The sequence below is a fragment of the Anneissia japonica genome, unplaced genomic scaffold (genome assembly GCF_011630105.1).
Source record: "Anneissia japonica isolate Jap-2015-1 unplaced genomic scaffold, ASM1163010v1 scaffold287834_len5846547_cov211, whole genome shotgun sequence".
Classification (NCBI taxonomy): Eukaryota; Metazoa; Echinodermata; class Crinoidea; order Comatulida; family Comatulidae; genus Anneissia; species Anneissia japonica.
The window spans coordinates 939675-952464 of NW_022704992.1; the positions used below are offsets into that span (position 1 = coordinate 939675).

The 12790-nt window shown below is 31.2% G+C and overlaps 1 protein-coding gene across 3 annotated transcripts in view; it reads right to left on the bottom strand.

Moving 5' to 3' along the window:
* The window catches only part of LOC117105103 (transcriptional enhancer factor TEF-1-like), a 48398-nt gene that overhangs the window by 15701 nt on the left and 19907 nt on the right, over nt 1–12790 (bottom strand). Inside the window, exons 3-6 of one of the 3 annotated variants that reach the window (XM_033246149.1) lie at nt 6161–6225; nt 2785–2847; nt 2635–2697; nt 141–299 (exon numbers count right to left, since the gene is read on the bottom strand). In XM_033246149.1, coding sequence (XP_033102040.1) covers nt 141–299; nt 2635–2697; nt 2785–2847; nt 6161–6225 — 350 coding nt within the window. The remainder of the gene's footprint in view (nt 1–140; nt 300–2634; nt 2698–2784; nt 2848–6160; nt 6226–12790) is intronic. The other 2 variants (XM_033246150.1, XM_033246151.1) reach the window with 2 other exon arrangements.

Sequence of the window (12790 nt, forward strand, 5' to 3'; positions counted from 1 at the left end):
TCTACAGAATCACATACACGGTCTCTCAGCAACGGCCTACTATTGGTATTATGTGTGAAACAAATGTTTGAATTTGTACAACGCAAGTTGTATTTTGATTGTAAACAATTATCTGCACATGAATCGAAAGATGTTCGTACCGGTGCACCAGTGTTATAAGGTGATCGTAAAGGTGACGGTCCAATAATACCGGGTAAACTGTGCGGTACAGCTTTATTATGAATGGCGGTAGCGGAGACAATTTGAGCAGACGACATTGCAGCCATACTTTGAAGAGCTTTATCTTTTGCTGCTTGATCCTACAAAATGGAGGAAAAACATACAACAAACATTGTCAGTCAGTTATACTTGGTGCAAACATTCAACGTTATTTAAAAAAATATAGATTTTCAAATTTTTATTCTTTTCAGAACAATGTTTTCTTGACCAGCAATTTTTTAATTGATATCATTAATAGCATTAACAATAAAGATCATTTTCAATATAACCTTAAACATCAGATTATTTTAACTCATCACCAATGATCACAATTTATCCAATTCTAAATCAAGAGTGGCATCACGATTTGCCTGATGGGACACATCTAATGTCCCCAACTGAGGGAGCCTGCATCACCGAAGAACGCATAAGTGTTTGTGGGCAGTCATAAGTGTTTGTGGCAAAAAGCTGCCCAATGGATGGGGTCCAGGGGACAAAGCCCAGAAAGCTCTAACAATTTCGGAATTTTAAAGGCTTATTTAATTGGTATTATATTCTCATTATAAAAATTGCATTGAATTTTTTTTCTAGACTTGAGATTTTACTCCGTGATGAAGGGGTGGGGGGCGGTTCCTGGACTCCCCTGTTATAAATTAAAATGAACAACACATATCAGGCTTAGCCCTTCCAAAAGGTCCCATTCAACTCTTTAGGTTGATGGTTGTTTTCCTTCAATAATTAGCAGAAACAATTGTATCAATGGTCTACATAATGTGTAGGCCTACCACACCTCTCCTGGTACTATAGGCTTGGAAGTACCTTGGCTGCCTAGACCTAGGCTCATTTAGTTTTGTTTTAGAGAAGTGAGACAGTGTAGTGTTTCAAAACTACAAAATTAGCCTCACAAATAAATGACCAAGCTTAGTTATAGATTAGCGGCCGCTCTAAATATTTGATATAGGCCCACACCTATTTAACATTCCCATGACTGTACACACAATGGTACATCAAGCCAAGTATTTATGTATGCATAAGTCAGTTTGATTAAACTTATCGTTCCATCGTCTCTTTACAATGATGTAAATATATCCACTACCAAGAACCAATTAAGAAATTAAAATTAAAAAGGATCGAATAATATTTCTAAAGATATTTTGAAAAGATAGAGCCATAGTATATATTAAAAAAACAAAACATACAATGTTGAATGCCAGTAATATGGCAGAATTATTTACAAACATTATCAACAAAATAAAATATTTAGTAAATATTGGTAACACTAAATATTAACTATCTGAATGGATAATAAGATATATAAATAGTAATAGAACCAATAGCGCAAGACATACTAATCAAGTTAATGGAAGTGTACTACTATAACAACAGAACATGACAAAACATCATTATAACAGGAAGACAAACAAACATTGATATACATATGGTGGTAATAGACACTGAAGATAATTTGTGCTTATTAGTATAACATGCTGATAAATAAGTATAGTTGTATATACGAATGAAAATTAATTAGGTTTTTATGTATACATATTACTACAGAGCTAAACCTACATCTATATAACTGAGCCAAATCCACTCAACGTAAATCTGTAGTACTTGTTCTTTGCCCAGTTAATAAAAGTTTACTAACAAAATTTTATAAGATGCCGAAATGTAGGTAGGTTTAGGGAGACTTCTTAAAATGCATACTTTTATGTGTCTGAATGATTTCCTGTCAGCCCTCTCCAGCCAATAACATATATGAGAGTCAGCTCTAGGTTTCACTGGCGAGGGCTCCAACTGGAGTCCACACCCACCTAGGGCCCACAGATAAGATAGCCCCCTATTCATGTCCAGAAATGGCGCTCTCAGACTGTAAAAATGCTTTATTAAAACACTGGGTTGTTCCCTGACTGGGGGTACAAGGTTCTCTCACAGGGAGTTCCCCAATATGCGGTAAAGTGATACTAGCTGTACCTTTCAGCTCTTAACTTCTTGGAAGAAATGTCAGAAAAGTTAAATATTAATTTCCTGCATATATTTTATATAGAGCCTTGGAAAGAAAGAGGAAAAAAACATGTTTAAGTTATTGTTAAGAGACATGCTAATTAAGCTGAGAATAACAGAATTTATTCTTTATTATTTAATCTTTCTTTTGCTCGGTTCTTGTGTTTTAATTCTTTATATCAGCTTAATTTAAATTTTGTAAGCTATTTTTAATTTTTACCACTCATTATTTATATAATTATAAATAAAAAAACCATTTTTTTTAGATTACAGGTACTACCAATTTTTTTAATCAAATTTATAAAACAAAAGAATAAAACAATGAAGTCAATGTACCACAGACCTGGCAAACCTCTGTGTCTGTTAAAAAACACTTTCCGATTCTTATGGATAGTTTGGTCTGGAAATTAACATGAACTTATTGTTCGTTACCTTTATGGTTCGTTTGACATCTCTGGACTTGCGCTTCGCAAGTACTTGCATATGACTCGACACCTGGGCAAAAAGCAGAAAAATCAAACACATTCTAAAACATGCAGGTTGGTAGAATGGAATAAAATGCAAGCCGTGCTGCTGGCCTACCTTGCACATCGCTTGGAGCTCCCTGGCCTTGCGCCTGGCTAATACTTGTATATGGCTAGATACCTAGGAGAGACAGGCAAAAGGCAGAACAAGCAGTGAGAGATGACCAGTGCCACTAGAACAACGTGCCTTTATCCTCAACGTGTAATTAAAGGTGCGTGTTAACACAGACTTATATACACGTCATTAACTTGCTAGCCAGCAGTTAACAAGTACTAGTAGAACTTGCCTTTTCGTCAACGTGTAATGAAAGATGCGTGTTAACACAAACTTTATACACCTACTCAGTAACTTGCTAGCCAGCCGTTAACAAGTACCCATAGAACTTGCCTTTTCGTCAACGTGTAATGAAAGGTGCGTGTTAACACAGACTTATATACACGTTGGTAGCACTGCATGCAGGCAAGTAAGAGTAAACGTTAAAGAACAAACAGATGGCATTGTTTGCAGGGATCAGAAACTGTTGAAGTAATGTGCATGTATTAAGAAGACTTTAATACCAAATAAAATCAAAGGAAAAAAGAGACCATAAAATAAAACAATAAAAGTACATCACAACAATGAAATTATTGAGTTACAGCACCCTCAATGTAAGAATCCCAATTAGCAAGTGTAAGAAAGATAATAGGAGATAAAAGAACACTGATACACAAAAAGCATCAAAATCAAAAATACATAATAGAAATTTTATTAAGTATAGTAATATTAAATAAAATGCTTGTGTAGATATTGTTTATACTCAATTTGATGAATCTGAATAAGTTATATAATTTAAATAAAATGAAATCTATACGTATTATATAATAATACATAGAATACCAATTATTTAATTCTGTTTACCACTCTTGGCAATTTAAACAAAACTTTTCTGGCAACTATTTCTGATCTACTGACAGACTAATATTGAATCAAATGCAATGAAATTGATGTCGGGGAATTAATATGTTTTCCTTGCAATATATAAATTTATTAGCAGCCTAACATCCAATAAAATATGCTGAGATTTGACGACATAAATAACACAGTGTGATCAAACGTAATAATTTTTCCTTTCAGAGCTCAGAAAAACTTCCAATTAACGTTAAGAAAAACTATTCTTCTACTTTATGGGAGTAAACTTGAAAGGAGATCGTTAGGTTATCTTTAAGAGATGTAATAAACCAGCAATTAATCATCCACTTTCATAGGCCCAATTAAAAATGCTTTTAATTAATGTAACTCGTCAGAATGTAGAAGTTGTACTAAAATGGTTGTAGCATTAATAGTTCCACAGCTATAATAATTGGAACTAGATGCCTGTCGAAGTCAAATGGGTAAGAACAGGAATAAAAATTGATTTCTAAACATGGTGCAAAATCCGTTGAAGATTACACACACACACACATTTTGAGGCTTTTTAATAATTGTTATAATATTGTACCAGCAAAAAATCTTAATTGCTAAGGAGAAATTATGAGCATATGTGAAAAGCTATTTAGAAGATTACATTTGAAAATCCAAACTTCAAAAAATCTTTAAAAACACATAAATTTATTGAATGACTTTTCAGGTGTAAGTAATGTTGTGGGATGGAGGAGAGGAGGGATGGCAGTGTTAGCCATGCAAAATTGTTAATTCTTGTAAATATTATAACTGAGAAAATATATATAGTAATAGAAAGAGAAGACTAACCTTTTAATATTTTTATTATTATTAAATTAATCAAGTTTAAATCCAACTGAGGTTTGAAAATAACAGTGTCCTGAAACCTGAATATTTCCTCCTTCTCCACCTACGAAAACTCATAAATTTAGCTAGCAAACAGCTGTCACTCATTTATAACTGTAGCAATTTTGGTAAATAAAGTCCCATGCTGAGTAGTTCAGTTGACGGAAATAAAACTTAAATGGTATACAGTACTAGTTCTACTTTCTCGAACTACAAGCAACCACCACATTAAAAACACAAACTGAAACTAATTCAACTAATATTACCATGTTGTGCTCATTTTACTGGTTAATATTCTAGAATCAACATGGATCTCAGTTGGAATGTCAATGTTATAACTTCTAAATAATAATTTAACATTAACTCATAATTTTTATATTTAATCAATTATTTTATTTTATTTCATTCATTCATTCATTCATAAATGTAAATAGTTTTGTTAGTTCCACTCCTTTGTTCATAACGCAAAATACCAAAAAATTCTGTAGATATCCAATCATCCTCATAAGCAATATAGGTATCCCTGTGTTTGTTTGAGTATTGACCTAGATAGTAACTACAGTATGTATGTGATTTGGTGAAAATGGTGAATGTGAGGGGGTTTAAAAACTGGTCAAGAAACAATTAGTCTATTAGAAAATATAAATTAATAAAAAAAAAACAATATCAAAATCTATAGATTATTTACAATATCACAATATCTATATAAAATCCAATATAGAAACAATATTCAGGTAAGCAGATTTAATAACTGGAATAAGTAAAACAAAAATCAAATGTAAACTAGTTAGGTTTAAGAATTACATTTCATAATGTGATTAAAATTGATTAATTATTTAATTGAATACATCATTATTCAAATACTGTAATCAAATTTAAGGTTTCCAAAAAATAATTAGCATATATTGCTTATTAAGATATTTTCTGCAAGATGACAGACAGTCTCATTAAAAATAAATATATATTCAAATTGTTATTGTGACAGCCGTCCATTGCATCCTTCGAGACCTAGATATTCTGACTTCCAAATTCCATCTCTGTTATCTTATTACTTAAATTTGATTAACGATACAATATTTGACATGGTGTGAATTCATTCTGTAAACACACAAAAAAAAAGACTGTGGTGTCTGTCCAATAGCAGAAAAGTATTGTACATAAACAATACCAAATACCAAATATATTGTGAAATTGTATGCTTTAATTTTGGCATCCATCTTAGATTGTATTGCACTTTATGAAGACTGGACTTTCTATTTACAAATTATACCACAATGTTTATTCAAATGCAGCAACAATATTATTCTGATAAATGGTCAACCTACTGTAATATTACCTTGCACTCCAAATTATTGTTGAATATAAATATATTATTAAGACACTACTAACAGATTATCAGATTAGCAAAATCACACTTATTAATAGACTAATAACAAGGGATTATCCTAATCATATTTCTAATAGATTATTAATATACAATAGATTATCACTTTCACATATTATCAGTAAGTTATTGAATAATACTACAATATCAAAATAAGAGATTATCTAGATTATCACAGATTCAATAGATCATCATATATTTTCAATAGTTTATCAGATTATCAACAGATTATTATAAATTATCTATAGATTATTATAGATTATCCAGAGATTACTTAATGCTCACCTGTTTTCTTGATCTGGATTTTCCTGTCCTAAGCTTAATATACCTTGCTATGAGTTCATTACGACCTGTCAAGATAAAAACAAAATAAAAATATAATTTGTGGAGATAAACACATAGAATGAAATGTCCTTTGGACAAAATCCCATTTAGAAAATAAAATTTCATTCTGTTATCAATTGTCACAGTAATGCCTACATTGTAGTCAGGGATATACATAGATATAGCCAATAAGGTTGATGGATAACTCAGGATGTATATTTCAACCAACATTAAACAATAATTTGTGCTCACCCTAATTCCCTTAAGAAAACTTCTATTCTAAGAAGAAAAAAAAATCAACAAACGTCGAAAAAGTTTTTAATCTTTTTTATGGAAAATAGTTTTTATTATAAATACATAAATATATTTGTTATGGTTATTGGCTTCTAAAACACTTCTATGCAAAAAGTAAAAATACAATTTTACAGCTCAGCAATTTGATGATTGCCCTAATTAAATCAAATGATTAAACTAAATAAGCAACTGATTGCATTAGTCTTTACATTGAAAACCTTAATTTGACTAATAATCATCATACTTGATACTGAAAATTCATTTATATTATTCATTAAATAAAAAGAGGTACCAATGCGATTCATTAAGAGAATTAAAATGATTGTTATGGAATGTCTGAGGTAAAAAATTTAAAAACCCTCAGAAATTCAATTTTAGACATTGAATTCAGTAAAATTCTAACTGGATTATATTATTTATAAACTTTATCTTGTTTTTCCTGGTTATGGGTATTAATATCAGTATGTAATTTGAACACTGATCCAAAACTTGTAAACATTTTCAAAGCTTTTCAGACCAATTTCTGGAATGAAACGTCCAAAGCCAATAGAGCAACTTGTTGAAGCAACGTGCCAATCGCCAATCAAAACTCGCGTTGTTAATTGCTTTTGGCGAGAGAACTGGTGAATGATTAAGCATGCTCGTGGAATTGCAGAGTAATTTGCCAAGTACATCTCGTACATGAGCATATAGACAATCCTAACAAAGAAACTCATTAAAAAAATTATTATTGTGATGATAAAACTAATTTTAGTTGCTAAGAATTGAGCCTTATCAGAATTATTTTGTTAAAGTGTGATTATACCATCTGCCCTTACAAGTAATATAGAGTGTTTATATCATTATTAAATTTATATTCATAAAAACGTGCAGTGTGATTAAAGGAAAATTAATTAAATACTAATCCCCTACTATAATGTTGGTAAATTTATTCTCTGATGAATAAGATTATAATATAATGGTATTTATGTTTTCATTTATTAAATACTTTTCTTTATGCTCATTGTCAAAAATACCATACCTTATTCTGAAATAAATTTACAAACATTTTATATTATTTATCATTATTTTAAAAAGTAACAATATTAATTGTCATTGTAATATAGGGATTTTTCTTTTACTATCTTTACAAACGAAAATTGTACCATTAAGGAATAAATAATTTTACATGTGTTGTGAGTTGGATGGGACTTTCATTTCACTGTAGTGTAGTACAGCAACCCTAGGTCTGACATATCAAGGATCTGTCTAATTACCACATACACAATTTATTAGCAGATAATTTATTCACATTTTAGCGCCTGCTAGTCCTGAGAATGGTGATGTATGTGGGACATGTGTTGGAGTAGTAGGTATATCATTTGTCTCGATTTGACAGTCAACACGTCAACATGCAGGAGAGATTAAGAAAACCTAATCTAAATGGAGTAATCAAGGAGGAATTCTTTTTGCTTCATAATCATACATTTGTTCAACCAAGAAACATAACAAAAACACAGGTTTTAACTCCGAACAACAACTACATCATGTTAATTTCTACGCTTTATTCCTTTTGCCTTTTTTCCTACACGCTTACTAACATCAATAATTATCATAATTTGCAATAAAAACTCAAATAAATTAAAACAAGAGTCACATGTTGAGACCAAATCAACAGCATTCTTGCTTCAGTTGAATACTTCAAATATTTTGACTAAGACACTTGCAAAAAGATTTATACCATATTTTGTATTCAACACATACCAAAAAACAGAAAACACTATACATTGAAAGTGAAGGCATAAATTGTTTGCAAGCAAGTGCTGCATTCCATAATGTGACAATTCACTAGCTACAATTTTTTCAAAATATCTTTTTCCAAAATTAACTATGTATTTTTAAAGTTGATGCTTGATATTTAAAACTACTCCAAATAGTGAATGCCTTCTCTTTTATATATAGGCCTAATATTTTCTACTACTGTATTACAACTACTTATACTGGAACTTGTTAATGATGCCACAGTGTAGACTATTTAATCTGTGTCAAACAAATTAAAAACATCAAATTCTAAAGTACTGATATTATTTTTAGACAACAAAGGCTTCTAATACAAACTGCTAAAATAAAAATACCCGAGTGACTTAAAACAGACCATTGTTTACATTAATTTTATGCCTTTCATCAATTAAACACAGACATTACTGATCTTATGTTTCACATAAATATCTAGCCAATAGTACATGAGGAGAAAGGCATTAAAGGTTAAAGGTGAAAGTTCAATTTAATAGCATAGATATGAAGTAAATCTTGCATTGACCTTAAAACAGCAGTGTTTTTCATGGTTATTCTTGCTATTGTTAAGGAGATTCTTAACCTACACCAAGTTTTTAAGCCATGACAATAGTGACAACAGCAAGAACACAACAGAATCAACGATCCAATAGAAAACTCCCTTTCATCCATTGTTAACACAGTATCAAAACATGGTTTCTTTCAATGACAGACCAGCAGACATACAAAACACTACCTCATCATCAAAGATCAGACTATAAAAAAAAACTGACTCAGTGCCTGTTTTCTTATACAATACTCTTTGCCTATTGTTTAGCACTCTATTGAAAACCACACACAAAACACTATAGTAAATGCAGAGCAAAATCACCTCATTCTACACTGCCACCAGAAAAGGTGCTGTGAACATATTTTGCTGCAGGCTTCCTGAAAGGTTTGCCAGAATTATTGTTGGAAGTTGAAATAAGATAAACGTGTAACAAGATTATAACGTCAACTCACTGAGAGTTTGGATTAGTTTCTTGTTCGAAACATAACCAGGATTATGCGACATTTCCTTCCCTACATGCACTGTTACCCGATTACACATTTTTATCGAATTTGATTGACGGATAAATCATATGTCACATATGTTTTGCTTTCCTTTCAATCTTTGAGAAAGAATAGGTTCATGACGGATTCCATGCTTAAATACCACCTTGTCAAACAAACCACCTTCCTTTACCTCAAACAAGTTTTCAAATTCTAATCTCTATATTCCATTTTTAATTCTCAAAAATTAACACAACAAGATTCTATAATTAATACCAAATTATTTTTTTCCTCATATCAACGACATGTGACATGATGAATACTGCCCTCTACATAACAGACAAAGAGAGTCCAATATCAACAGCAGTTGACAGATGAGACAGCATACCTTAACTACTAGTAGTACCATGAAGGTGCTAGTACTAATCGAGCACAGGTTCATGTTACAGCCAACTTGAAGGTAATGGGACCCACTAAAACAATCACCATTTACCCTCCGACTTACGCTACCCAATTAATGGTTGTATTATGTCTTAAATACCTCCACCAGAAAATGCAATGTTACAATTCTGCAAAAAATTATTAACATTTAAAAAAAATTTTTCCAGTTAAATTGAAATTGTTGAAAATCTGATATCTACAAAGTTGGTATTGGTAAACTATCAGTACTCATTCAATTTAATTATATTTTATGCAATTAGGTGAGTATGTAGATTAACATTCCATGGAAAAAATTGATTAAATATAATTATTTATTGTTTTGCAATAGATGCATTTTGAAAGAATAAATCAAATGTTAATTTGATTGTAATTATAACACACAATGCCATGTAAATTTTCAAGAATTATTGGTAATTAAACATGACATGATATTTAAAGAATTGGAAACTTTGAGGTAAAACCTCAGGGGCTTTACTTACTATGAATAAACAATATTTTTTTGATAAATTAAATAAGAAATATGTATCACTGGGTGTTTGATGGGAATTCAGTGACTACTGATTTACACATTTCACATTGTATTAGGATAATACTCACAAACCTCTGGCTAACTACTTACTTCATTATCTATAAAAAAATTTAAAAAGGATAGAAATGATAGAAAATAAAATAAAGTGTTTTTTTTTAAATAATCTTTTGAGCAATTTAAAATAAATGTATATTCAAAAGAACTATAAATAATAATTTTAAGTAATAACCAAATAACCAAATTTTTATTTTTTTTTATTATAAATTATTTAAACATTTTTTTAAATCAAGATAAGGTTTGTGTGCTTCCCCCCTCCCCACAAAAAAAGAAATACCATACAACCAATTGCCAAGTAATGATTATATTTTAAAACAGTTGCAAGATTGGTTTCATTTTCATTTTCTTTCTTCCTTTTATTTTCAATGTCAAACAGTAACATATGTCTTAAATACAATACGCTTTAAAGTTATCTACGTTGGACTCACTTACATAGAAAGCATTTGGTACAGGGGTTGTGGCAGGGCCAGGGCCCCTGTTTGGGAGAGCTGGCCCCTCATTGGGAGGAAAAAACACACTTCATTGGGGGGGGGGGGGAACACACTTCGTTGGGGAAAAGAAAAAATTATACATATTTTGACATTAGTAGACTCTGAAATCGTTTAAATAAGACTTTGAAAACCCGTAAATTGTCATAGTTTATGGGACTACGCCCTCTGGATCATTTCTGGAAGATTTTAAGCGATGCCCGACCATGCCCACTTACGTTCTCATTGGGTAGTCGAAACCCCAAGTCGGGGACATCAGACCCCCCATTGGGCAAATCCTGGTGCCACCCCTACTTTGGTATTCGTTCTGTTAAACTGGATACAGTTAACATAACAATTAAGCTATAATAAGCAATTAAAAAGGTTGTATGGCACTAAGAATCGAGTATCCATGCTGAGCAAACAAAAATGAGCAAACAGTTACCACTTACTAGATACAGGGCAAACACAGCAGACATCCTATTTAAGAATAACAGCTTCGCTACTGTAGATGCAGCATTACGTGTATAGGAATGAGAGCATACACTCGCTGGGAAGATGTCAGATATTGGTGTGATCATATGTAAATTACTATACACTAAGCACTTATTTATATTATTTGGATATCACTCATGGTGCTAATAGGTATTAATATAAAGATTAAACTAAGTAAAACGATCAACAACTATTGGGATTCAAATTCTCTATTGCTTGTGTTCCTGAATATGAACCCTAAAACAAAAGCCATTATACTGTAGCAAGACCAAATATACCTCCTTGGTAACACATACAATGCAATCTTCTGAGTAAATACCAAGTCTTCCTGGTTTCATAATTTATTTCCTCCATTATAGATATTATAGGCAAGTGTAACTAATAAGTCTTTGTTTTCTCTATTTTCTACCAACTTTTGTTTAACAAAAAGATTTTACAATACGCAGGTTTAACATGTCAAAGAATAGCCATGTTGTGAAAAGCAATGTTTGTACCCGTCTCAATAGCAGCAAACGGATCTTGTGTCCTGGTTGAATGAACACAGCGCTGCAAGCCTATACAAGAATTTGGTTTTAGTAAAACAGGTAACACCATTGCACTGGTTGGCTTTCATCTTTGAATCAGACACAATACACAAGCCCAGCAGCTGGTCTTGGTCCTCGTGTAAACAACAAAATAATGTTTAAATTTAAATTCCCGCTTTCGCATTAACCGAATCCCTCTCATAGAAAAAAATCTGCACTGATAGGGTCACAAAGCAAGTGTGAAATGGGATAAATTATATATTGGATTGTACAACCAATAATGGGTACCTTTAACGTTAATAATTCAATGTGATGTTAATTTTTATCTTTTTACACCTGTCATTATATATTACATTACACAATGAATGTATTTCGGATTTCAACAACTGAATTTTTGTAATATATTTCTTTATCATAATAAATTCCAGTTAAGTATTCACGAAGTAGACCCAAAATTATTCAATAAGTTAAATAAATATTTTTTTATTTAATAGTTTTAAGTAAATTAATTAATTTGTCGCATTTCCTAAACAATAATAGAATGAAATAAGGTATATTACATCTTACAGCTTTAGAATCAAAATCATCTCTCCCAAATGTGACTCATAAAATGCGACTATTTAGTACAGAAATGAGTCACTCAATAGCCTCAAGATGTTAAAATGATTGGACCTAGTTAATAAGATACCACTGTTCACTTATTGTACATGCAGACTGCAAGAGTCTATAAGCAATGGCTGTACAAGAATCCAAATAAACTGGTATTAATATTATAATGTCATGGTTTTAATAGATTTTGTCTCGTTCACAGACAAAAAATATTCCAGAATAGTAACCAACCACTTGTACATTCTACTTTTTTGATATTTGATTGCCAAACTAATCATTTTAAATGTATATTATATTGGTATTTTTACAAAGTCTGGTCCATTAATTAGAGCATTAAGCATCTCTGCTGGCTCCATACAGTATTTGACTT